Here is a 27,257-nt window from a genome sequence, read left to right as displayed (position 1 = left end):
GGTCACGTGACATGGCTTCGGCGCTCTTCTTTCTCCGACTACTTTTGATTTAAAAATATAAATAAACATCTCGGCTCATATGGACGGGCTCCGGGCCTTTCTGAAAGATGGTCGTAGGTCGGCTCTCGACCGACGCTCCGCGAAGCGCTATCCGCGTCGCGTCGGGGAAATTTCCGAACACAAAATCGACTGTTTTGTGGGCTGCAGCGTCACGTGACCCGCACGCGCCTCGGGTAAAGATGGCGCCTGGCGGTTAGAAAACAAGCAGCGAGAGCAGCGGCGACATCCTTTACTCCGCCGCGACGTTTGGGATCCATAGAAACAGAGTGGAGTACGTGTTTGACTTACTGGACATTGGCTGTCAGACAGCGGGATTGCTCTGTTTTCTCTCACGCTCGCAATTTTGGTCGATTTAGGGCCGCTGTGTGACAGAATAGTGAGTTTTATTGCGTTTCGCTTGAAAGCTGAGGGAGTCTTGCGACTGGTTTACGCGCTAGGCAGCTAACCTGAGGCGAGCCGTTAGCGCACTTTTGACAAAGTCACTGACAGGAATTATTCGTTCAAATGTCATTTTTTGCCACTTATTCTGCTTGTCGGGATCCTTTGGATTTATTTAAACCCGGGTATACTCTATTTAAACAGCGTTTTGACTACTCTTTTGAAATTTAAAGTTGATGAAACGAATCGTGAGGAAAATTAGCTAGCAACCTCCGTAACCAACACTGAAGAGGTGTTTCACCACATGCAGGACATTTTTGACTAGTAAGACTTTATTTTGTTTTTTAAAACGTATTTATATTAAACACTAATGTTGTAATGTGTCTTTAACTCACGCTATGTTCATTGGGGAAGCATTTAAACGTCTCCCCTGAATATTTAGGACTTAAGAGCAGCACGTTTAGTTGACCGGCTGGCTTATGTTGTGTATTTACAACCGCCAGATTAAACGGCAGGTTATTATCGCTGTGTAATTTCAATGTTTAGATAATTTCGGTGATCATTTTAGAGTGTTCTTTTGCTTTTAGTATGGTTTCTGAACGTGTAGGCTGATTGACATTAACATCCAACAGCAACGTCAGACCAGGAAGTATCTTGTTGGATCAGTTTTGGCAAACACGTGTGGAGGTAGATGTTGTGGTGAGCCCTTAGCAGCATTGGTTTAGCACGTTGTTGCCCTTATGAATGCATTTCTTTACTGGTTAGTGTTGTTTAGGTTTATATACTAATAGTCAATATGTCTGACTTTACATAGTAATGGATGTTTGACATGGCAGTTTCTTTATGATCATTAATATTGTGGTTTTCTCTCTCTTTTAGACAATGGATCCTGGACAGGATTTGCTTCTGGCTGCTCTTAGTGAAAGTGGAATATGCCCTAATGATCTGTTTGATGTTGATCCTCAGGACACACTTCCACTACCTTCTTCACAACAGGTCATTTTAAATGCATGTTTCCTTAAAGGATTGGTCCACTTCCAAAATAAAAGAAGTTCCTGATAATTTACTCACCCCCATGTCATCCGAGATGTTCATATCTATCTTTCTTCAGTCGCAAAGAAATTAGTTTTTTTGAGGAAAACATTCCAGGATTTTTCTCCATATGGTGGACTTCAATGGTGCTCAACGGATTGAAGGTTAAAAATGCGGTTTCAGTGCAGCTTCAAAGGGCTCTACATGATCCCAGCTGAGGAATAAGGGTCTTATCTAGCGAAACAATAAATTTTTTTTAAACATTTTACAGTTTATATACTTTTTAAACCTCAAATGCTTGTCTTTTCTAACTGTGCGATGTTTTTTTTATGACTGAAGAAAGACATTAATATTTTTGATGACATGGGAATAAGAAAATTAGAAGGGATTTTTTATTCTGGAGGTCGAGTAAACTATCTAAACACGGAAGCCTATGGAGGAGACGTCCGTTTCATTATCCGCTATAGAGAAATAATGAGAAGAATAACAATGCGCAGTAAACGGTAAAACTGTTTGCACTAATTAAAGTAATACATTTAAATAATATGATAAGACGCACCAATATGCAATATCAAACAGCAAAACAAAATGTTTTGTAAAGCTAAAAATAAGACTGGAAGCCAGACTCCAGTCTGAAATTTACAAATGCCCATTCTTACACCAAGAATAAGGTGGAGATTTCAATTGCACATAGGACAGTTTTTAACTTCTTAAACTATAAAATTAGTTTTACTTTAATTTGTTGAAATATAAACATCTGAATTTCTTTTACTGCCAGATTTATTCAAACCTATGTGAAATAATGACGGACATAAAATGATTGTCATATACTGCATATATTTAGCAAATTGCTACCAGCTTCAGGAATTTTTTTTTAGCTAAGTAAAGAGCTATGAAAATTGAATGGTTTTCTTGAGGTAAATAGAGCATTATGTGACACCTTTCCACAGTTGAAACACTGGATTGAGTGATTACATATCTTCTGATGATCATTTTGATGGTTATTTTGTGCTGTAGCTAGTAGTAAAGGGGAAGAGATAAAAGGTTCACATACATCTTGAAATGAGTCACTACACCGGTCTATTACAGCTTATTAAAAAGCCTTAAAACCACATTTATTGTTTGAGTTTTGTAAAAAATAAATAAATAAGCTTAATTTGTTTATTGTTGATATCAAAAGCATCAAAGCACAAACCTTATCGAGCTTGTAGGATGTGAGGCTCACTGAAAATAACGCTTAGAGAAGTTTTGTATATGCAACAGTAGAAAACAGCATGGATTGGGATTTAAGAATCATCATTGGTGAAATACATTTTTTCCCCAAAATTATATATAAAAAAAAATTCTGAATGTTTTTTTTTCTTCCTGTTTTAATTTTTCTAGGCTCTGATTTAAGGGTTCAATTTAAAAAATATTAATCAAAAGCATGTCAGATTAATTGAAATCATGGAATGTAAATGTACACTTTTAACAGCAAAATATTAAAAGTTGAACAAAAAAATATTTAAGGCCTTATGAAATGATCAGTCATGTTTATTTTGTGCTATAACTAGTAAAGAGGAAGAGATGGTCGGTTCACTGCTTGAACTGAGGCACTACAGCAATCTGTTGCAACATTCAAAAACGGGAAAATTGAGTTTTGTGATTAACATAAATTAAAAGCTGAGATATCAAAAGCAACAAAGCACAAATCTTTTCGAGCTTGTAGGCCGTGAGGCTAGCTACAAATAATGTTTAGAGAATTTGTTCACGCAACATAAAAAAAAAAACTGCATAGATTGGGATGAGAATCAGTTTTGCTTCAAAATTTCTCAACCCAGACCTACTAAAAACAAAACTGAAAATAAAAGTGTTCCTTCTCAAAGTAGCACATTTGATGATTAGCAAGTGATGACTGAGTCGTTCTTTTCCCTTTCCCTTTCATTTTCAGTCAGTCTCGTTAAATGCACTTGACATCGGTCTCAGCAATGAAGCTTCTGGAATTGTCAGGATTGAACCTGCAGTTCCACCTACTCCTACAGTCACAATCAGGGTAAGTGTTGTCAGTATACAGAGTATTTCACTGGTAAAGTCTGAAAATGAAGCGCAATATACAGTTCTGCTCATTAACTTACAGCTAGGTAAAGCAAACAGAACTGGATGTTTTTTTTTTGTTTGAACAACAACAAAGAAAAACACTTTGCATTTATTTCTAGAAGTTGCATCAAGCCATTCAAATCTGAACCAGTGATTTCTTGCCTTTTTTCTGTGCAATATAATGAAGACCGTGAGTGAGCGAACTGTAGGCGGTCTGTCTGAAGCTACTGCTTGTGTAACGTTTTAATATTTTCTTGCAAAGCTCAGAATTACACATTGATTGTATATCCTGTGTCATCCTTGCAGGAGAAGCCTCAGCCCTCAACAACCACCTTCGTTTTAAATCAACTGAATCAGTTGCCATCGCTGGGTACAATTGTAGTCACCAAACCATCAGCCGGGACCACCTCCAGGCAGACCATCACAGTAACCAAGGTGGTGCACACAAGTTCGACAGCACAGCGGAGCGCTGCTTCCTCTCCCACCGTTTGCACTGTGGTCCCACCCAATAATGAGCAGATCAGGTTGAAGGACCTTCTCAGAACCAGTAGCCTGAAGACAAGCAGCCTCGGAGAGCTTATGAAGTTGAAACCCCCACCTGACATAGCGCAACCTGTTGCTACGGCAACAGCCACAGGCACAAGTGAGTGCTGGCAGACGTGCCGGACCTCGAGCGATCGTAGATGCTTTTTTGCTTGTAAGGGTCTGTCGATGCAGCTGGCGGCTTTGTGGCACTTTGCAGATCTAACTCCGAGTGCCAGTTTTCAAGTGCCGCCTCCAGCTGTCAAAACAAGAAACCAACATGAGCTCAAATCACCTTTGGAGGCGTTAAAGCCGTTTAGATGCTCTAAGAAATAGCAGACCTGTTTTTAGGTCTTTTTTTAAGCCATGTACAAAGTGCAACTAAAGATAAAAAAAAGTGCATTTTACTATAGCAGTATTTACGTACAAATGTGACCCTGGACCACAAAACCAGTCATCATGTACGTACATAGCTTTCCATTGATGTATGGCTTGTTAGGATAGGACAATATTTGGCTGAGATACAACTGTTTAAAAATCGAAATATTGAGAAAATCACCTTTAAATTTGTACAAATGAAATTATTAGCAGTGCATATTAATAATCAAATTAAGTTTTGATATTTACAGTACAGTTTACCATAAAAGAAAAATCGATAATTTTGACCCATACAATGTATTTTTGGCTATTGCTACAAATACACCTGTGCCGCTTAAGTCTTGTTTGTGGTTCAGGGTCACAAATATTGTTTTTATTAATATTTTAATGTTGCTTTTATTTTTGTGTGTCAGTTTTAGTTTTTGTAATTTTATGTGCAGTTTTTGTTTATTAATATTCCTATTTAAATATTTTTTTTCTCTGTTTTATTCTTTATTTCCAGTTCATATTTTTAGTGCTTTTTAGTATTTTATTTTCTTGTTTCTCATTTCCATAATTCTTTTTCAGCTAATATACAGTTTATTACAGATTTATTTCAAAGCATTAAAATGTTTTAAGACTTTTTCAATCTATAAAATTCTTGGTGCATTGACTAAATCCTCTTTTGACAGAATGTGTGGATGTAATCAAGCTGTTTTTTTAATGTCAATGCTCTTCCTTTCAGAATTTATTCTGGTCTCCACAAAGATGATGAACAGATCAGGTATGGGTAGGGTTTTAACTGCAGTGCACTGAGTCTGTTTTCACAGGTGCTTTCATGTTGTGGCGGGGCCGTATTTCTGGCGAGCTGCTTGTGGGTGTGTGTGAATATTTGTGTTTCTTATATTGTGAATTTGTTTTGTCTCCGTTTCTTCAGCGGAATTAAACAATGGCTTGAAAAAGGAAGTGTCCAGCAAAGATGTAGCAAGAATCTGGGTCAACGATGACATGAAAATGCGGAGCTTCTCACCTGTGAATGTAAGTTTGTTTATTTGTATTTAAATGTGATGAGACGTGAGACTTTAGCTGTTATTCAAATTTTTTTGGATTGTTTATTTATTGGAATGTAGAAATTGCCAGGAATGAAGGAGGAAGAGGAACCAGAGGAAGAGGAAGAAGAGGAGCTGGGTCATGCAGAGACGTATGCCGAATACATGCCAATGAAACGTATGTATAATCATGATGTCAGAGTGCTTAAGTAAAGGATTGTGTAATTTCTAATGCCCTGTGAAATCCATTTTATTTTTTTCCCAAATTAATTTTCAGTTAAATTTTTTTTTTTTTTTTTTTTGCTTCAGTTTCTTTCGTTTTAATTTTTCCAGACTCTGATTTAATGGTTAAATTAAAAAATATTAATCAAAAAGCATGTGTAAATAATTGAAATCATGAAATGCACACAATTTAACAGCAATTTATTAGAAGTTGAACAAAAATAAAATTATGCCTTATGAAATGATCGTTCATGTTTATTTCATACTATAACTAGTAGTAAAGAGGAAGAGATGATTGGTTCTTATGCAACTTGAACTGAGGTGCTAAAGCAGTCTGTTACAAAATATTAAAACCCCCAAAACCACATTCGTTGTTTAAGTTTTGTAATAAAATTAACTTAAAAGCCAAAATATCAAAAGCAACAAAGCCCAATTTTTTTTTCTCATAGTTGTTGTTATTTTATTTATTTTTCAGTAAAAACTTTGTGTATTTAAATTTTTCTGATAAATTATTTCTTAATGTTTTAATAATAATTGTATTACTAGTAGTAGTGCAATCATAACGTTAAGTAACCTGTGACCACAAACCAGTCATAAAGGTCTTTTTTTTTTTTTTTTTTTTTTTTTTTTTTAATACATCATGTGAAAGCCGAATCCGTTGATGTATGGTTTGTTAGGACAGTAGGTCAATAATTGGCCCGAGATGCAACTATTTGAAAATATGGAATATCAGTGGAAAAAAAAATCTAAATACTGAGAAAATCGCCTTTAAAGTTGTCCAAGTGAAGTTTTTAGCAGTGCATTTTACTAATCAAAAATGAAGTTTTGATATATTTACGGTAGAAAATTAATATAACTTCTTAGAACATGATCTTTACTTAATATTTTAATGTTTTTTGGCGTAAAAGAAAAATAATTTTGACCCACACAATGTATTTTGCCTATTGCTACAAATATACCTGTGCTAGTTGAGGCTGGTTTTGTGGTCCAGGGTCACCATATATTTGTGACAGTTTCTTCAAGTTAAACCCAACTTTTATTTTGACAGGTTACTGTGAAGACCTTTTAGTTATGTGTGTACTAGTAAACAAAGTCATGCAATAATTCTCACAGACATGCAGAATTCATATTTTTAGAATTTTTTTTAAATAGTATTTTGTGACAATATTCATTGGTTTAAGTGTACTGACCAGGTTTTGATTTATTCATCCAAAATTTTCGCATTATACAATACATTCCTTTTTTATGACCCGATTCCGTCCACGTTTTCCATATTGCTGAATTCATAGGGCACTAAATTTCTTAGCTGTACGTTACAGATAAACTATTTAAAAAAAAAAAAAGATTATTATGAGTGTTTTGTAAGTTTGTAAAGTTGATCTTCTCATCTCTCAGTGAGAATTGGACTGCGGCACCCTGATCCTGTGGTGGAAACAAGCTCTCTGTCAAGTGTCAACCCACCAGATGTGTGGTACAGACTTTCCATTGCAGAGGAGACCATCGATAGAGGCTGGTTATCTGCCCTACAGCTTGAGGCCATCACATATGCTGCTCAGGTTTGGGCTTTTTTACATATTACATATAATACTATATTCAAAATGGTATTACTACTAAGGAAGCAGATTAGTTAATTTAAAAAAATGATAGTAATTGTGATTTGGCGTAAATAAATGGTGTACTGCAGTGTTTCAGATCTGTCTCTTTGAATCATGTCTCTTCGTACAGCAACATGAGACATTCCTACCAAATGGAGACCGAGCAGCCTATTTGATTGGAGACGGGGCTGGCGTTGGAAAGGGAAGAACTATTGCTGGAATCATATATGAAAATTATCTTCTTGGCAGGAAAAGGTCCCTCTGGTAATCACTTGTTTTTGTCTTCCTTCAAGCTGCTTTTTGGTGTGTAATTGTACAGTTATTCATTCCTTTTTTTCCACTACCGGTCTGTACAGGTTTAGTGTCTCAAATGACTTGAAATACGATGCAGAGAGGGACTTGAGAGACATCGGAGCAAAGAACATTCAGGTCCATTCGCTAAACAAGGTGCGTTAAGTGCTTCTTAGCCAACATATGAGATGTTTGTGTGTCTGGAGTGGAAAATGCATTTTCTACACGTCTCTCTTTCAGTTCAAATATGGAAAGATCTCATCGAAACACAATGGGAGTGTGAAAAAAGGTGTGATCTTTGCCACATACTCATCCTTGATTGGAGAGAGCCAGTCTGGGGGGAAGTACAAGACGAGATTCAAACAGTTACTACACTGGTGTGGAGACGACTTTGATGGAGTTGTATCCTTTCAAGTTAAAAGGAAGTAGTAGGAAGAAAGAAAGACTGAGATTGTTAATTATTTTATAACAAAATTCATACAGTGACGTTTTGACACTCTTTAATGTGGCATTTCAGCACTCAGTTCAAGCAGCAGTGTTTCAACTGCATAAACAATGTCTTGTAAACAGTATCATATAACAGTACATTTAGACCATTTTGCTAAATATATGCATTATGATAGATATTCGTTATTTTGTTTACTTAACTCGTGGTCTAGTGCTTCAATAAATCTGTCATGACAAGTTTTTATCACAGCTACCTTTTAAATGTTTATCATAGACAAAAAAAAAACCAAATAATTGCACAAGAGTCACAAGTTGATACCAAATCAATTAGTATTTTACCAAAAAATTGTAGCTGAGTAGTTGATAAAGTCCTTATTCTCATTTCCACACTTTTGTAGGGCCTTATTCCAAAATTCAGTTTTATTTATTTCCAAATTCTGTTTTTTCCCCATTTTAATATTTCTGGGTTCCGTTTTCTTTCTCCATTTAAATTTTTCTATACTCTGTTTTAATCGTTACATTGAATTTTAGTAATCAAAAAGCATGTCTAATTAATTGAAGTCACAAAACGAACACAGTTTAATAGCAATTCATTAAGTTTGACAAAAAATACATTAAGGCCCTATAAAATAAGTTTTATTTTTTTCCTCTCAAATATAGTTTTATTTTTTACCATTTAATTTTCTGGATTTCATTTTAATAGTTTCATTAAATTTTATTCATAAAAAAACATGTCTAATTTAATTAAAGTCACAAATCTTGTGCAGTTTAACAGCAATCTATTAAATGTTTAACAAAAAATACATTCCTAAGGCCTTTTGAAGATTTTTTTTTTTCCTGCTCAAATTTAGTTTTATTTTTACCAAATTCTGTGTTTTCCATTAATTTTCTGGATTTCATTTTAATGGTTTTGTTAACTTATTAATCAAAAACCATGTCTAATTAATTGAAATCACAAGACCTACACTATTTAACTGCAATTATTAAAAGTCTAACAACAATTGTTAATTTTTTTTGAGAATTTTTAAATGTATATTTTCCAAATTCTGTTTTTCATTAATTTTCAGGATTTTATTTAAATGGTTTCGTTACATTTTAATAATCAGAAGCATCTCGAAATGTACAAAAATAAATGCTTTTTTTTAACTAATTATTTAATTTAAATAAATTATGGCAAATAATTACGGTGTCAATCTGACATCCTAGAAGAACATTCTGTGCTCTAGACCAGGAAAAACAAGCATGTTTCATTGTATATTGACTGATCCACAGTAGTGAAGCACTTCACATGGTGTGATTGTATTCAGCTCTCTAGTAGCTATGGTAACTGATTCCCTTGACTAAGCATCTCAGATCATATTTGATGAGTGTCACAAAGCCAAAAATGTTTGCCCTATTGGGTCATCCAAGCCCACAAAGACCGGACTAGCGGTTTTAGAGCTGCAGAACAAGCTGCCAAAAGCCCGGGTTGTGTACGCAAGTGCTACAGGTATGTGACTGTGGATTTTTATGTACCTTGGATGCATTTTTCTAATGCATTTATTTCTGTTTTGCTATTTATGTATCTTTTGTTTGGTTTTGTGTAGGAGCATCAGAACCCCGCAATATGGCCTACATGAATCGCCTTGGGATCTGGGGGGAAGGAACTCCATTTAAGGAGTTTACAAATTTTATCCAAGCTGTTGAAAGAAGGTGAGTCCATCAGAGTTTGTGTCCATGACCTTGCTTTTTACTACCATCACGCATCCTTTCAATATTGAATGCAACCCTATTTTGGTTGGTTTATTTTAGAGGTGTTGGTGCTATGGAGATTGTTGCCATGGATATGAAGCTGAGAGGAATGTACATCGCTCGACAGCTGAGCTTCACAGGCGTGACGTTTAAAATCGAAGAAGTTCCCTTAACACTGGACTACATTAAGATGTACAACAAATCAGTTCGCTTGGTGCGTAAAATGCCAAAACTACAACTGAACATGTGATTTAGAATCATTTGAAAGATCATAAAGTCATTTATTTTGCAAACTTGCAGTGGGTCAGTGCAAGAGAGAAGTTCCAGCAAGCCGCCAACCTGATGGATGCAGAACAACGGATGAAAAAGTCCATGTGGGGTCAGTTCTGGTCCGCTCACCAAAGGTTCTTTAAGTACCTCTGCATCGCCTCTAAGGTTCGAAGAGTGGTGCAGCTGGCCAGAGAGGAGGTTAAAAATGGAAAGGTTAGACTGGATGTACTCCTATTACAAAAAAGCATTGAGAGCGAAAGAATTGCAGTGATTTTGGTTGTGCTGATCTCTAACCTTCTCCGTAGTGTGTGGTGATTGGTCTTCAATCAACTGGAGAGGCTCGAACCCTTGAGGCCTTGGAGGAGGGTGGAGGCGAGCTCAATGACTTCGTCTCTACTGCAAAGTGAGTATAATAAATGTGCAGGAAATAGTTTTTAATAGTAAAAGAATAGTTTGCCCAAAAATGAAAATATGCTAAATTTAGTCACCCTCAGTCCATTCAAGATGTAGATTAGTTTTTTTTTTTCATCTGAACAGATTTGGATAAATGTAGTATTACAGCAAAGATTCACTGCAGAGCCTTCATTGGTAAGCAAGTGATGTAACGTTAAATTTCAACAAATACATTCTAATAAAGAAACAAATCCATCTTGGATAGCCTGAGGGTGAGCAAATTTTAATTTTTAGGTGAGCTTTTCCTTTAAGAGAAATATTACATAGTCAGGTTTTTGGACAGTAAGTTACTTCTGCTCACCAAGCCTGCATTTATATGATCCAAAATACAGCAGAAGCAGTAATATTGTAAAATATTTTTACTATTTAAAAATAACGTTTTTCTATTTGAATATATTTTAAAATGTAATTTATTTCTGCGATCAAAGCTAAATTTTCAGCATTATTGCTCCAGTCTTCAGTGTCACATAATTCTGCAAAACTCATTCTAATATGCTGATTTGCTGTTCAAGAATTGTTTTTGTATTATCAATATTTAAAACAGTTGAGTACGTATCATATGTTTTCATAACCATATGTTTTTTTGGAAATTAATAGTTTTATTTAGCAAGGATGCTTTAAATTGATCTAAAGTGATGCTAAAAACAATGTTACAAAATATTTCTCGTCAAAGAAACCTAAAAAAAACCTTCTACTTGGCTGTTTTGAATGTAAGAATAATAAGTGTTTTTTGAGCAGCAAATTAGAATATTAGAATGATCGAAGGATCACGTGACTGGAGTAATGATGCTAAAAATTCAGCTTTGAAATCAAAGCTGAATTAAATGGTAAAAATATTTTAAAATGTTACTGTTTTTGCTGTACTTTGGATCAAATAAATGCAGGCTTGGTGAGCAAAAGAGGAAAACATTAAAAAAACAAAAAAAACATTAAAAATCTTACTCGTCACAAACTTTTGACTGCTAGAGTGCCTTTATAAATTCTGTAAAAGATAAAAATGAACAGTATAGTTTTCAATGATGTTTTTAAACTGAACATATCAATGCAAACTCTTTTGAAGGGGTGTGCTGCAGTCCCTGGTGGAGAAGCATTTTCCTGCACCAGACAGACAAAAACTCTTCAGTCTTTTAGGCATCGACATGAACGCAAAGGAAACGCCTTCACCTTCGGAAGCCTCCACCGAGCAGAAAGGCAAAAAGCGCAAAGGTGCTATTCACATGCACATGGAAACCACAATAGCGATGCCTTGTTATATTTAGCAGCAGTTTCTACCCTGAAACTATGAGCACATCTCTGTTGGAGGAAGTAAAACCACTCTTGGGCTTTTGGGTTACTCAAATTGAAAATTGAAGGCGAGTCATAGTTTTTTTTTGTTGTTGTTTGTTTTTTTCTTTGACCGTTGGTGACTTTTGTGCTTGCAGGTCCAGAAACAAAGAAGCAAGTGAAGAAGGCTCGTAAATCTGGTGGTCTGTCTGGTACCAGCTCAGACGAGAGCAACTCTGAAGATTCGGACAAGGATGCGGAAAGCGACGACAGCTTCAAGTCGGTCAGCTCAGGGGAGGACGATGAAGATGACTTCAACCCCTTTAAGGATGATTCCAGTGAGGATGAGGAAGATGGTGAGAATCTGTGGTCATATTATTTATATAGTGGTTTATTCAATGGAGCCTTTTCACTGACTGTGACAAAACATTTCCACAGTTATTAACATTCTAAATCATTACGCTGAAGATAGTAAATGTAGCGCTTTATACAATGGACCCTTTTCACAGACGGTGGTGAAATTATTAACATTGTAAATTATAACACTGTTTTCTTATATTATCTTAAAGGAGTAGTTCACTTCCAGAACAAAAATTTACAGATAATTTACTCACCCCCTTGTCATCCAAGATGTTCACTTCTTTCTTTAGTCGTAAAGAAATAGTTTTTTGAGTAAAAACATTTTAGGATTTCTCTCCATATAGTGGACTTCTATGGTGCCCCTGAGTTTGAACCTCCAAAAGGTAGTTTAAATGCAGCTTCAAAGCGCTCTAAATGATCCCAGCTGAGAAAGAGGTCTTACCTACCAAAACGATCTTTTTTTTTTTTTTAAGCATTTTTATTATTAGCATTTTTTTAATGCTTTTTAACCTCAAATGCTCAGTTTAATTCTGGTTTAATACAGTTAGGGTATGTCAAAAACTCCCATCTCATTTTCTTCTCCAACTTCAAAATCATCCTACATTGCTGCAGAAGTATTTACAAAAAAAGGTAAAACAGTGATGTAGGCCGATTTTGACGTTGGAGAAGAAAATGAGATGGGAGTTTTTTGACATACCCTAACTGTATTATACCAGAATACACAAAGTACACACAGAGCTAGAGAAGATGAGCATTTGAAAATTTAAGAAGTATATCCTTTTTTTTTTTTTTTTTTTTGATAAAATGACCAATTGTTTCATTAGATGGCGTTTTGGAAGTTCAAACTCGGGGGCACCATAAAAGTCCACTATATAGAGAAAATTCCTGAAATGTTTTCCTCAAACTATTTCTTTACGACTAAAGGAAGAAAGACACAGACAATCTTGGATGACATCGGGGTGAGTACATTATCTTTAAATTTTAGTTCTGATGTAAACTACTCCTTTAACTTTAAATTATAGACTTATAAACTAGTTAACGTTTCTGCACTACTTTTTTTTCTCTTCTGATCTCCCCTTTGTGGCAAATATAAGTGCAAACATTATATTTCTTGTAATTTCTATTCACCTCTATAGCCGTTTACCCAACTATAATGACTTGTGCTTCCGAGAACCCAGAAAATGTGAGAAGGGTCCATACAGGTTGTTTAAAAGTAGCTTCATGTTATTAAACAGGAAAAAATGTTGTTAAAGGATTAATTCACTTCCAGAATAAAAAATTCCTCATTATTTACTGACCCCCATGTCATCTAAAACGTTTGTGTCTGTCTTCAGCCAAAAGTTTTTGAAGAAAACATAAAAGGATTTTTCTCCATATAGTGGACTTCAGTGCCACGGGTTTAAGGTCCAAATTGCAGTTTTAATGCATCTTCAAAGGGCTCTACACAATCCCAGCCAAGTAATAAGAATCTTATATAGTGAAACGATCTGTCATTTTCTAAAACAAAAAAAATTACATGTACCTTTTAACCTCAAATTCTCATCTTGCACTAGCTCTGCTCTGCGTTGTGTATGTGCGTCTTTACCAATTATGTAATCACGTTGGAAAAGTCACGCAGTTCAGTTCAGGTAGGGTGAAAAATCTCCCAAGTTATTTTCTTCTCCAACTTCAAAATCATCCAAAATCGTTTACCTTTTCTGGAAAGGGCGTTTGACTTTCTTTGCGCGTTCGCTTTGTAAACACTGGGTCGGTACTTCTGCCTACATCACATGTGACCTTTCCAATGTGATTAAGTAATGCTTGAAGTCAAGCTATTGCAAGAGGAGTGTTTGTGGTTAAAGTTTTATTTTTTAGAAAATGACCGATTTTCGCTAAATAAGATTTGTTCCTAGGGCGGGATCATTTAAAGCTCTTTGAAGCTGCACTGAAACTGCTATTTGGACCTTCAGCTCGTTGATGCCCTTTAAAGTCCACTGTATGGAGAAAAGTCCTGCAATGTTTTCTTCAAAAACCTTATTTTTTGACTGAAGAAAAAAAAAGACTCTTGGATGACACAAGGATTGAGTAAATTATCAGGAAATTTTTATTCTTGAAGTGAAAAAATCATTTTAATGACGCAGCTGAAAAGCAATTCTTCAGAAGCCAATACTGTTGATATTAAACTTAGATTAGTTGATTTAGTGTTGATTTAGTTTTGTTCAATGAATGTGTTTGTTGCAATGTTCATCAGATAAAAAATTAGTCTAGTTGAGAAATAAGCAGCTCTACAGAAGACCATAGTGCAATTTATTCACATTAATTCAGTTCAGTGTTGATACCATAATAATTAGAAATATTAATGCTAACTGTTTGAAACAGATCCGTGGCTCATCAGAAAAGAGACTAAAAAGAGCAAAGACAGGAGGAACAAGAGAAAGAAAAAGAGCATTGATCCAGACTCTATTCAAAGTGCCTTGTTAGCCTCCGGGCTTGGAACAACCAGACCCACTTTTACAACCCCCACCGTCAAACCTTCAAACAACACGGTTGTTGTAGGTAAGTAACTAGTGAGCAGTGGGTTTCATCGCACACAATTGCAGCTGAAAGTTGTTGAATAAAGTAGTATAATGTTGATACTAATAGTCACACTAAATAATTACTCTTAAGCCAAAAGTGAGCCAGAGGAGAGCAGCTGTGTGACCAGTCAGGATGCTGTCGAAGATGCCCAGCGGATGAAGAGGGACTTGCTGGAGAAACTGGAGCATCTGGCAGAGGATCTGCCACCCAACACGCTTGACGAACTCATCGATGAACTGGGAGGCCCTGATAATGTTGCAGAGGTTGGTCTGTTTGTAGAGATAACACTGTGTATTGAATTGAAGCAATGCCATTCTAAATATTCTAAATGTGTATGTCTTGTGCAATGCAGATGACTGGCCGCAAAGGCAGGGTAGTCAGCAATGACGATGGCAGCATTTCCTACGAGTCTCGATCAGAACTTGACGTTCCAGTTGAAATCTTAAACCTCACGGAGAAGCAGAGGTTCATGGATGGTGATAAGGTATGCAGCTTTGGTTTTACCCACATCTGTCTCAGGTTTTTATTATTATGAACAGCGTTTAAACGGTTCTGTGTTTACCTTTGTAGAACATCGCAATTATCTCAGAGGCTGCCAGCTCTGGTATTTCACTTCAAGCCGACCGCAGAGTGAAGAACCAGAGGAGGAGGGTACACATGACATTAGAGCTGCCCTGGAGTGCTGACAGAGCTATTCAGCAGTTTGGTGGGTACATCATAATTTTTTTTTTATTATATTTGTTAATTTTTATTTTTTATTATATTTTTGTTTATGTAAAATTATTATTATTTTTAGATAGTATATTGTTGTGCATCAAATATCAATGACATATTTTATTAGTTTTTTTTTATTTTTTTTATTGCATTTCCATTTTAATTTTAGCTGTTTTGAATTTGTTTTGATTTTTTTGTTGTTGTTTTTTGGTCTATGTCTATAGTTAAATTTTTATTAAATAAAATTAATCAAGTTGTTTTAATTTATCAAATGTATCAACGTAAACTAAATTAAAATGACAAGTTTCCTTGGAAACAAATTGTTTTTAGAATTAATAGATTTATGCTGGTTCTAGGATATTCAAATAAATGCATTTTGAAGATATTATTTAAATAAAATGGATGCAAAAAATGCAAATAATAGATGTTTAAAATAAATAAATAAAAATAAATGCAAATAATAATATGCTATGATACTGTGTTTAATAATATCATGCTATGATCCTTTTAAATCCAGAAACCGTAGCTTTGTTAAAACTAAAATTGAAACTAAATATTTTGTATTTCACAAACAATGGTAATTTAAAGTGTTATATAAAGGAATTAAAATCATAAAAATAATCACAACAATTAAAGCAGTAAATAAACATTTTAAAATGATTACAAATTATTAAAAATGAATTTAGGTCTATTTAGTGTCCATTATTGTAAAAAAAAAAAAAACTAATATTATTTGAGTTTCAGTTCAGTAACTTTTTGGTTTCTCTGCAAACAGGTCGAACACACAGATCCAACCAGGTCACAGCACCTGAGTATGTGTTCCTCATCTCTGAACTTGCTGGAGAGCAACGATTCGCCTCGATTGTTGCCAAACGACTGGAAAGCTTGGTAGGTCCCTCGTGCACATGTTACATGCTAATGGAGGTCAGTTTCAATTTTGTAAGCCTAATTGTGTTTGTCTTCCTCAAACAGGGGGCGTTAACACACGGAGACAGAAGGGCCACAGAGACGAGAGATCTAAGCCGATTTAACTTTGACAACAAAGTACGATTAGATTACACACACCGTCAGTATTAAATAGGGTTGCTGTTAGACTACATGCTGATGTCTTTTTCTCATCTATAGTACGGCAGAAACGCTCTGGAAATAGTCATGAAGTCTATTGTCAGTCTGGACTCTCCTTTAGTGTCTCCACCTGCTGACTTTGACGGGGATTTCTTCAAAGGTACAGTTGATTGTTTTTAGTAACTGGAGAGAGTCACTTGAAACCACCAACTTAATCTAAATGCTTTGCATTTTCTTTCTTTCAGAAATCCGCAATGGTTTAATTGGAGTGGGGCTGATAAATGTGGAGGATAGATCTGGTGTTCTCTCATTGGATAAAGGTGAGTGATTTTCAGAGTTCTCAAAGTTTTTTCAAATGCCAATAATTTGGTTTGATCAAATTTAAAGACATAGAAAATCTCAAAAGGTATAACAAAATATTTAATGGTCATTTTAAGAGTTCTTAAATTTGGGGTTAGAAAAATGGGAATCAATTATTAAACTTCAAAAGGTTATGAATAATTGCCCTGTCACAGGAAGGAAAGACTATATATACTAGGGCCGGGACTTTAACGCGTTAATTAAGATTAATTAATTACACAAAAATAACGCGTTAAATTTTTTTAACGCATTTTAATCGCACTTAATTTTGCACCGCGGAACGTTTCTCACTGGAATGAGTTTCAGCGGACCGAATATACTGGAGCACCAACTAGCGTTTATGCGCATATCACCGCAGCACATCGAGCCTCAAGTATCACCTCAATGCTTTTACAGAAGGTCTACCTACCTATAGGGTACCTGAATTTCTGAAATGTAGGCTAGTATATTTCTAAATATCCCAGTGTTTCCCCTACTATTATCTTAGGAGGGCGCGTTTACAATGTCTCCTCCAAGAAAACACGGACTGGATCGCGGACTCCATTCATAAAAACCGAATTTACTATAGCGCGGAATGCCACGTAAATTCGTCGATTTTTTTATTGATAAATCAAAAGTTGGTCTGTCACTTAATTCAAATCGCGATATGGACTAGTGTCTGTGAAAACTGAAATGCAAAAAGATATGAATCCTGCATGTACGGTTTGCCTCTGTCAGTGTCACTTTTACCGTTTCATTTGAGAAAACTAGCATCATATCATACTTTACACAGAAACTTCACGGCAACCTGTCAAAATAAAAGTACGGTTTAACATGAAACAGAACAATATTCCTATTTAAATAATTGACAAAAAACAATATATATGATAAAAAATAAATATAACAACAAGATTAACCACTTAATTGTAGAAAAAAATACTACGATTATTATTTAAATGTTAAATTATTATTATTTATTGATTTTAACAGCAAACCTCTTGTTTGTTTGCCAAAAAATAAAAAGGTTTATTTTTCATTTGATTATGAGAAAAATTAAAACAAGAATTTCTTTAAAAAAAAAATAGCAAAAGATTGTAAAGCCCTATTGTTCAAAATGTTAAAATAGAGAGTTTTGGATTTAATTTTTCACTGAAATAAATGTTTTATGTTAAATAAACGTTATTACACAAAGTAGGGTAAAGTACCGAGAAAAAAAGTATGGAAACCTAGGGGAAACACTGTATCCTATTGCTACACTTAATGGCAATATTGCACTGGTCTGTTGGACTTGGTTGAACAAAAATAAACAATATTTTGTTGCTTAAGCTTATGTATTCAGTCATTATTTAATGGTATACTAAAAATCCATATGAAAAAACTTACTTCTCACTGTTCTCAGGTCAAATATTTATATGCGATTAAAATGCGATTAATTTCGATTAATTAATTACAAAGCCTCTGATTAATTAGATTAATTTTTTTAATCGAGTCCCGGCCCTAATATATACATTTAGTCATTATAATGTCTTGACCTAATACTAGCAAATCTGTATAAAGTATGGAAGCCCGTTTCAGCCACTGAATAAATAAATTAAAAAGGTTATTGCTACTTTTTCTCTCTCAGTTCGGACAATTTTTTTTTCTCAATTGCATGATACAAACTTGCAATGCTGACTTTTTTTCTTAGATTGTGAGATTTTAAACTTGCAATTTTTAGAAATGAAGTCAGAATGTAATATAAAGTCAGAATTACAAGACAAACTCACGATTCTAGTCTTTTTTTTTCCCCTTCAAAATTATTTTATAACTCACAATTGTGAGATTATATCTCACAGTTCTGACTAAAGTCAGAATTGCGAGATACAAACTTGCAATTTCCGAGAAGTGAGAATTTTTATCTTGCAATTCTGACTTTATTTATTGCATTTGTGAGTTTATCACAATTCTGAGGAAAAAAAAAGTCAGAACTGTGACTGTATCTTGCAGTTTTGAATGTATAACTTAATTGTGAGTTTATATTTTGCAATTCTGACTTTATTTCTCATAATTGTGAGAAAGTCAGAATTTCAAGATGTAAACTCACATTTGCAAAATAAAAAGTTGCGAGTTTATAAAATAAAAGTCAGAATTGCGACTATTTCTAAGAATTGCGTCTTTATATCTCACAATTCTGAGAAAAAAAAAGTCAGAATTGCAAGATGTAAACTTGCAGTAGCAGGAAAATTTCTGAATTGTGACTGCCGTTTTGACTTTATAACTCGCGATTGTGAGTTTATATCTCACAAGTATGACTTTTTCTCAGTTGTGTGATTATAAGCTTGCAGTTATGGGAAATAAAGTCTGTATTGCGAGTTTGTATCATGCAATTCTAGGGCAAGAAAAAAATCAGAATTACAAGATTTCAGTGGTGGAAATGGGCTTCTTTAATGAACGCATTACTGTTGTTATGAGCAAAATTTAATATTAATTCATCTCTGAATCGCATGTGTTTATGTATTAGAACAGAATGTTCCAAACATGAAAATATTGAATAAATGAAAAAAAAAAAAAAAAAAAGAAGTATTTTCAACCTGCAGTTGAATATGTGCCCCAGCCTATTGCGAAATGTTTTCATTTTCTCATGCCACATAACTTTTATTTACTTTTTATAGACTACAACAACATCGGGAAATTCTTGAACAGGATTCTTGGTATGGAGGTCCATCAACAAAATGCTCTCTTTCAGTATTTCGCAGACACTTTGAATGCTGTTATTCAGAATGCCAAAAAGAATGGAAGATATGATATGGGAATTTTAGGTAAGAAAGTGTTTTAAACATGACAAAAGTCTCATACATTATAAAGAAACCTGTTTTTTTTTTTTTTTTTTTTTTTTACAAAAAACACAAAACTGATTTTTAAAGACATAAAACAAAAAAAGTGTGTCAAAGATAAAAAATTTTTTATCTTTGACCAGCAATAAAACAGAAACTTACCACTTAAAACTCTGAACATTATTGTTTTGTCTTGTCTTATAGGCAGTACATAAAAATGAGCTTTTTTGTGCTGTGTATTACTTATTTGAATTGCATTTTTAATGTAGTAAATACCATTTAGGACTTCAAAATTAGCTTATTGTGTTCACTTATATATTTTAAAAGTGTTTTTTTTTCTTTGCAGATTTGGGCTCTGGAGATGAGAAAGTGAAGAAAGTTGACGTAAAGAAATTCTTGACACCAGGATATTCCACCTCAGGGCATGTGGAGCTCCATACAGTATGTATATTTATACTGAGAAACTAAAACAAGTGTCCATGTTTATTAGCATCATTATGATGCCATTATTAGTGTTTGGCTAAAAAGAAACCGTTTCTGTGTCTTCAGGTGAGTGTGGAGCGGGGAATGTCATGGGAAGATGCCACCCACGTCTGGGCCGACCAGAACGGACCGGATGATGGCTTTTATGTACAGGTAAACATTCTTTACTTTTCCTCTTTATGCACCCCACTAACAATTCATTCAACTACTGAACCTAACAGCATTCCGTTTCATCTCAAGGTGCGGAATAACAAGAAAATCGCCATCCTGGTAAAGGAGGTCAATCCCAGAAAGAGACTCTTTATGGTGTACAGACCAAATATAGGAAAACAAGTTAAACTGGAGACTTATGTGGACATCAAGAAGAGAAGTAAAAAGGTATTACATTACTGCGGTTTCATTGCATTCTTAATCTTTCTGGTTCATCATTGGTGTAAAATTATAAATTTATCATTTGAGTTTTTTTTTTTTTTTTTTTTTTTTTTTTTTTTTTTTTAAATGTATGGAAGCCCATTTCTGCCACTGAATAGAAACTAAAAAAGGTTATTGTGACTTATTTCACAATTCTGACTTCAGAATTGAGATATAAACTCAATTGATTGATTTCTTGCAATTGTGAGTTTATATCCCACAATTTTTACTATATCTAGGAATTCTGACATTATAAATCACAATTGTGCGTTTTATATCTCAAAATCAGAATTTAGTCAATATTTTTGTCAACAAATTGCACTGTTTATTATAGGGTGACCTTAGATGCGTCCTCTTTTAACTAGTTCGTCATTGGTGTAAAATTATAAACTTATCATTTGAGGTTTTTTATCAAGTTTATATCTTGCAATTCTGACCTTTCTCAATTGCGAGTTACAAAGTCAGATGATATAAACTCGCAATTCTGAAAAATGAAGTCAGAATTGTGAGAGATAAACTTGCAACTCTGTGAAAAATCAGTCTTTTTTTGTCAGAACTTGACTTTATAACTCACAATTGCGAGTTTATATCTTACAATTCTGAGATACAATTTCCCAACTGCGAGATGAAAAGTCGGAATTGTAGAAGAGTTTATCTTGCAATTCTGACTTTATTTCTCGCAATTGTGCATTCATATCTCACAGATCGGAGAATAAAAAAGTCAGAATTCAGTCAATATTTTTGTCAACAAATTGCACTTTAGGGTGACCATACATGCATCCTCTTAACTAGACATGCTGTGGCCAAGATGTCTAAATTGACTAAAATGTCCTGGTTTTGGCTTGGGTTTCCTATTGTTTTCATACTTGTTAAAGCTAATATGACTGAAAAGTAGGTTGACCAGTAGGGTGCAGACATTGTACGTAATTGGCCAATCGTGGCATGCAGTGAGGCAGGATCTACAGAGAATGTCAAAGCAATGCAAATATGCACACATGTAATGTGTGAGGGCTGTTAAACGTACATCAATAGGAAAACAAAGCTAAAACATGAATGTTTTAGACAATTAAGAAATCCTGGCCAGGACATGACCGGGAAAAAGAGGACTCATGGTCACACCCTAGTTATTGTGGCACTTGAAACAGCTTGTTCTAGCTAGTCTCAAGGGTGAAACAGCACCTTAAAAATATTCCAAAATCAAAGCATGCTTCATGTCTGCTGCTTAGAGATTGAGACATTGGTGTAAAACTGCCGTTTTCAAGCAGCAAATTACAGACAGTCATTATCACAACATCTTAAAATTTGTTCAAGTGTTTAACACAAGCAGTTGTGTTCATCACATGCCTTTCAGGCTTCGTAGCAGCAAGTCTGAAGTCTTAAACTTCTGCATTGCTATAACGAGGGTCATGTTATCATGCAGGTTAAACCACTTATTAGTCAACATCCAAAATCAAAAATTTGCCATCTTATTTGATGCTTGGTGAATGTTAATTTTAGATCCTGTTGGCATTCTCCAGACCGTTTCATGTAATTTCTTCAGTGCGTACAGTCTCTAATCCTTCTCATCTCAAAATAGGTCCTCTCTGATGATGCCAAGCAGCACTGGATTGATCAGTACAACTCCTCAGCTAACGTCTGCTCGCACGCGTACTGGTATGTGCTTCTTTTAAGTCACTTCAGAAGTGAAAATAGATTCGTACATTGTGTGTCATGAGAAACACTCTTTCTGACAGGCGAGGGAACTGTAAGAAAGTGTCGGTGGGGCTGCAGTGTGAGATCGGGCTGCGGTGCAGGACATACTACGTCCTCTGTGGCTCCGTTCTCAGCGTGTGGACCAAAGTGGAGGGTGTGCTGGCCTCAGTCAGTGGAGCCAACGTGAAAATGCAGATTGTACGTTTGAGAACAGAGGACGGGCAGAGAATTGTGGGTAGGTTGTCAAACAGATACAAATGCATTATTATTGCACAGTAGAGTGTACTTCTCAAAGTAGTAATAAACCTATTAACTATGGTGGGCACCGATAGCCTTGTGGGCAGAGCGCCTACATATAGTGCTGTTGTGCTATGTTGGCCCTGATTTAGAATCTCTTCTTGAGGACCTTCCTCTCCCACTTTGCATCCTGTCTCCTCTACACTGCCAAATAATAACCTAAAAAATGCCACAAAAAAAACTTAACTACATGTTTTAACAGTAAACCCACTGTTTGCCAAATGAATTTTAAAATGATTGCTTTTTGATTATTAAAATTGAATTAAACCATTAAAATGCAATTAAAAACAGCAACAACTAAAGACTTAAAAATAACGTTATTTTATAAAAAAAAAAAGTTTTCTGGTAAGGCACTAAAATTTAATTTTTATTTAACCTTTAAAAGTTACATTTTAGAAGTTTCATAAGTTCAATTAATTAGATGTTTGCTTACTGAAATTTAATTTTAAAATGAAAACTGAGTCCAGAAAAATTAAAATGGAGAAAAAAGACCAGAAAAATTTAACTAAAGAGACAGGAGACAAAATAATGAATTAATGCATTTATTTATTTTCAGGAAAAATAAAACGACGTTCAATTTCCAAAAATTGTTGTGTGTCATTTCAAATAATTAGACATGCTTTTTGATAAAAAAAAAAGTGGGTTTAACAATTGAAACAGAGTTCAGAAAAATTAAAATGGAGGGAAAAAGTTCAGAAAAAACTAAAGATACAGAATTTGAGGGAGAAATAAATAAATAAATACATGTATGCATAAATCTAAACCCATTTCATTAGTCCCTTAAATGTCATTTCAATTAATTAGACATGCATTTTGATTTATTACATTTTATTTAACCATTAAAACAGTCCAGAAAAAAATTAGTATGGAGAAAAAAAACAATCTAGAAAAATTAAAACTAAAAGCACAGAATTGGGGGAGACAAAAAATAATACATTTCATTAACCACTGAAACTGAGTTGAAACAGAGTTAAATTTTTCATCCCAATTGCGAGTTTACATCTCACAATTTATTTTTTTTGTTTTTTCCTCAAAATTGTGAAACACAAACTCTCAGTTCTGAGCAATGAAGAAAGAATTTTGATATAAACTTCAATTCTGACATTAGTTCATGCAATTGCGAATTTATCTTATTCTTAGAATTGAGATAAAAACTTGCAATTGCCAGTTATAAAGTTCAATTTTGAGGGAAAAGACTTCTCAGAATTGCGAGAAATCTCTCAATTCTGACTTAACTTGCAATTTAGTGTTATAAAGTCAGAATTGCACTTGTTAAACTCTCAGTTCTGAGGATAAAAGTCAGATTTGCAAGTTTATATCTCAAAATAACTTGCAATGGTGAGTTTATATCACATAATTCTAACTTAATTTCTCAGAATTGCAAGTTTGTATCTCATAATTGCAAAATGTAAACTCTCAGTTGCAAAGAAAAAAGTTAGAATTTTGAGATTAAAAGACACCTTTTTAATATTCAGTGGTGCAAATGGGCTTTCATAAATTAAAGATGCTTTTTGATTACTCAAATTTTATTTAACCATTAAAAAGTCCAGAAAACAAGTGTAAGCAGAGGGGAAATGGAATTTGAAGGGGGAAATAAACGGAACATTTGGGAAAAGTTTTTTTTTTTTTTTTTAACTTCCTTTTCTTTTTTCTTCTCAGGTCTGATCATTCCCCCCAACTGTGTGTCGCCCCTAATCAACATCCTCTCATCATCAGATCAGTCTCAGCAGCTGGCCGTGCAACAGCAGCAAATGTGGCAACAACTCCATCCGCAGAGCATCAGCCACACTGTCAACACATAGCGTGACACACACACACACACACACCCCTCACTTTAGGGCAGATGTGGCGTCGTAAGCCAGCCAGCCACCCTTCTTCCTCTTCCGGCAAGCCGCCGCCGCGGGGAAGACAGTGCTAGTGTCGTATTTAATATTTCAGGGTTTGTGTCCAAAGAGGACTCATTGCCAAAGGAGCTAGAGAATCGGAGCTCTCCGCACTGAGAGGGGGCGAAACTGGACGATACTTGGGTCAGGCTGTTTCCTTTTCACAACCTCCAGTCTGTTAATCACGGCCTGTGCTTTCCATCAACATACGTGACTTACACTACTATGTACACAGGACAGCGCTCAGGGGTTACTCACAATCTAAGTTTTGTTTTTTTTCCCATTTATTATTTTTTTTTCATCTCGCACGGCCTCCGTCTGTCCCCACCTTCAAGCATGTCTCGGGGCATGACGCTGCTTGTTCATCACTTAATACAGAACCTGATTTAAATGCAGGAGCGCGCCAGCTTGGCGGCGGGCGTAAGCGGTGCAAACCCAACCCTAAAGACTCGATCAGAGACTAAGTTGCATGGTTTGACAAACCCTTTGGATTTTTTTTAGTTTACGTAAGCGTTTCAGTTCAGCAGGTTTTCAAGCTCGAGTGTGATTTGTAAACTGGAATGTCCTCTATAGCAGGCCACATCAATCAACGCTTTTGCTTAGTTTTTCTATTCCTTGCTTTTAATAATTTCCCATCACTCGTGAGGACAAAAGCCTTGTTTTTCTGCTGTAAATGTCGGAGTTTGACACTCGCTCGGTCTCTATACTATATCTCGATGTATAGTTGCATATCTGAAATCTGTCATGTTTTTGCCGAATTGTAGATGTGGCAGCACTCTAAAGACAATGTCATTCATCCTTGCACGAGTTGCACTACTGATGGATCTGTTGTACAAAAAATCTATGGAAAATTTAACTGACTGCAAGATTTCTACCTCTTGCATATGACCAATAAATCTTGTGGATTACCTCGATTTCAAAATGTCTTTACTTTGGGAACCACTTCTTTTTTTGTGTTCACAATGTGTGTTTAACTTGTATAAATATGACCCTGGACCACAAAACCAGGCTTGAGTAGCATGAGTGTATTTGTAGCGATAGCCAAACATACATGTTGTGCCAAAAATAATTAGGAAATAATTAAAAATCATGTTTCATGAAGAGATTTTGTAAATTTCCTACTGTAAATATATCACAACTTAAGTTTTGATTAGTGATATGCATTGCTAAGCTCTTTATTTCAACAACTTTAAAGGCGATTTTCTCAATATTTAGATTTTTTTTTTTTTTTTTTTTTTTGCACCCTCAGATTTCATATATTCAAATTGTTGTAATATTGTCCCATCCTGAACTTATTTATTCAGATTTCAAATGATCCCAATTTCGAATAGAATTACCCTTATGACTGGTTTTGTGGTCCGGGATCACAAATGTAGTTCTCAAAGTCAGATAAGTCTCAAATACCAGCTTTATTTGAGTATACATTATGTACAAAGCTTTAAAACAACAATCCCCCTTAAATCCAAGTAAACAAGAACCGAATTCTTTTGGAATCTGATCTTCCCGCGTGATTTAAATATTTAATTCGAAAATTTCGAATGTTACATCTTGTGGAATGTTTTAAAAAAAAAAAAAGTAACTTATACTTCACTGCAAAAAAAAAAAAATAATAATAATTTTCCCTCCCCTTTTTTTAAGTAAAAGTGTATTTTTAATAAAACTGGAAAAAATATTTTTTTTCTTAAAAGTAAAATCAACTCAAAGATGTAAATCTTCGCCATAACGAGTGGTATTTTTTTTTATTAATAATGATTTTGTAACTTCTCCGGTTGTCACTGTGGCGACGGACAACGCTGGTAATTTTTTTTAATTAATTGTGTGTTAATTGTCTGAGTTCTTTGTGATGATGATGGACAGCAGTGTGGGTGTCATGAGGAGTGACGCGGCCATATTTGCCGGTGCTGCTCCGCTGTAAACAAAAAGTGTCTGTGAGACGGACGCTCCGCTGATTTTAGGGACAATTTTATTTCTCTCATTTATTATCTCTTCAGGTATGTCTTACAAGCCCAATCCCCACCAACACCTTCCGGGAACTTCTGGGAACCAAGGTATGGCGAAAAAGCGTGGAAAAGTCTTCATCTTGAGTGTATTTGGTCGAATGTAAGAATTGGCGTGAGAAAGAATACCTGGGGAAAAGCCGTGTGTAGTTTTTGTCCAGTCTGATCGCTACAGGGTCAGATCCTTCACATCCGCCATTATTACTAGTGAAAAAAACGCATTCCTCGCCTTCGCTAGGGCTAAATATCGGCGTGAGGCGGCTGTTCGGCTTCTTCCCGAAGGGTCCGCGTCGCGCCGTGGCCGGATGGGTTTGCGTGGAGGCCGCTAGATTGTGATAAAAATGAATCCTTTTAGCGGCTAAGATCAAGCCCGTGCCGTTTCCTCCATGATTGTCTCTCGGGCTGTTGATTGATCGGATTCAGACGTGCCGTTTTTTATTGCTCTTTGGGGACACCTGCTGGACGAGGGTGGTATTGCAGGGAACGAATGCCGGGGCTAGTTGTCACAAGGGTTGTGTCATGGGAACTGTGAGGCTTTTGAGACAAAAGAGCAGTTACGTAAATGCACGTCTGTCTTGAATTAATGTCGTATGTGTTTATGGAAATCATAAGTCGTTGACTACAGTGGATGATGTGTTTTAACAGGAAACATTCCCTCTCCATCTTCAATGGCAACAATACAGTCCTACAAGCCCATTCTAAATGACTTTGGGCCGCCTTCGTTGGGATTCCCACAGGTAGGTTTCACCTTATGATTAACTAAAGAAAATATGTTTAACATTATATTTCAGCTTGCTGCTAACAGTTCTCTTTTTCATTTAGTTTTACATGATGTACCAGAATAACAAAAAACTGACACAAAAACTGTGTGTGTGTGTGTGTGTGTGTGTGTGTGTGTGTG

At 35.2% G+C, this 27,257-nt stretch overlaps 2 protein-coding genes across 3 annotated transcripts in view; both read left to right on the top strand.

Moving 5' to 3' along the window:
- Nucleotides 1-25,273, top strand: sbno1 (strawberry notch homolog 1 (Drosophila)). Of its 2 annotated transcripts, none has more exons than XM_073829427.1 (32): nucleotides 1-331; nucleotides 1,318-1,434; nucleotides 3,401-3,502; nucleotides 3,853-4,189; nucleotides 5,363-5,463; nucleotides 5,556-5,652; nucleotides 7,092-7,252; nucleotides 7,422-7,555; nucleotides 7,648-7,738; nucleotides 7,823-7,984; nucleotides 9,383-9,518; nucleotides 9,616-9,721; nucleotides 9,821-9,974; nucleotides 10,061-10,243; nucleotides 10,336-10,433; nucleotides 11,544-11,689; nucleotides 11,905-12,102; nucleotides 14,465-14,641; nucleotides 14,753-14,925; nucleotides 15,015-15,146; nucleotides 15,233-15,368; nucleotides 16,152-16,264; nucleotides 16,349-16,420; nucleotides 16,502-16,601; nucleotides 16,687-16,761; nucleotides 19,432-19,578; nucleotides 19,940-20,034; nucleotides 20,143-20,229; nucleotides 20,317-20,454; nucleotides 22,064-22,140; nucleotides 22,221-22,414; nucleotides 24,136-25,273. In XM_073829427.1, the coding sequence occupies exons 2-32, from the start codon at nucleotides 1,321-1,323 to the stop codon at nucleotides 24,276-24,278; spliced, it is 4,179 nt and encodes a 1,392-aa protein (XP_073685528.1). In that variant the 5' UTR covers nucleotides 1-331; nucleotides 1,318-1,320; the 3' UTR covers nucleotides 24,279-25,273. The 2 variants fall into 2 exon arrangements, with proteins under 2 accessions (XP_073685528.1, XP_073685529.1); XM_073829428.1 differs by lacking the exon at nucleotides 1-331 and adding an exon at nucleotides 353-762.
- Nucleotides 25,274-26,280: 1,007 nt separating this feature from the next.
- Nucleotides 26,281-27,257, top strand: part of LOC141299854 (uncharacterized) — a gene marked incomplete at its 5' end in the record, with an annotated part of 2,204 nt that continues 1,227 nt past the window's right edge. The window contains 2 exons of the mRNA XM_073830222.1: nucleotides 26,281-26,407; nucleotides 27,002-27,093. Coding sequence (XP_073686323.1) covers nucleotides 26,281-26,407; nucleotides 27,002-27,093 — 219 coding nt within the window. The remainder of the gene's footprint in view (nucleotides 26,408-27,001; nucleotides 27,094-27,257) is intronic.

This window comes from Garra rufa, chromosome 23 (genome assembly GCF_049309525.1).
Source record: "Garra rufa chromosome 23, GarRuf1.0, whole genome shotgun sequence".
In the NCBI taxonomy this organism is placed as follows: domain Eukaryota; kingdom Metazoa; phylum Chordata; class Actinopteri; order Cypriniformes; family Cyprinidae; genus Garra; species Garra rufa.
This window is presented reverse-complemented; position numbering and strand designations above follow the sequence as displayed.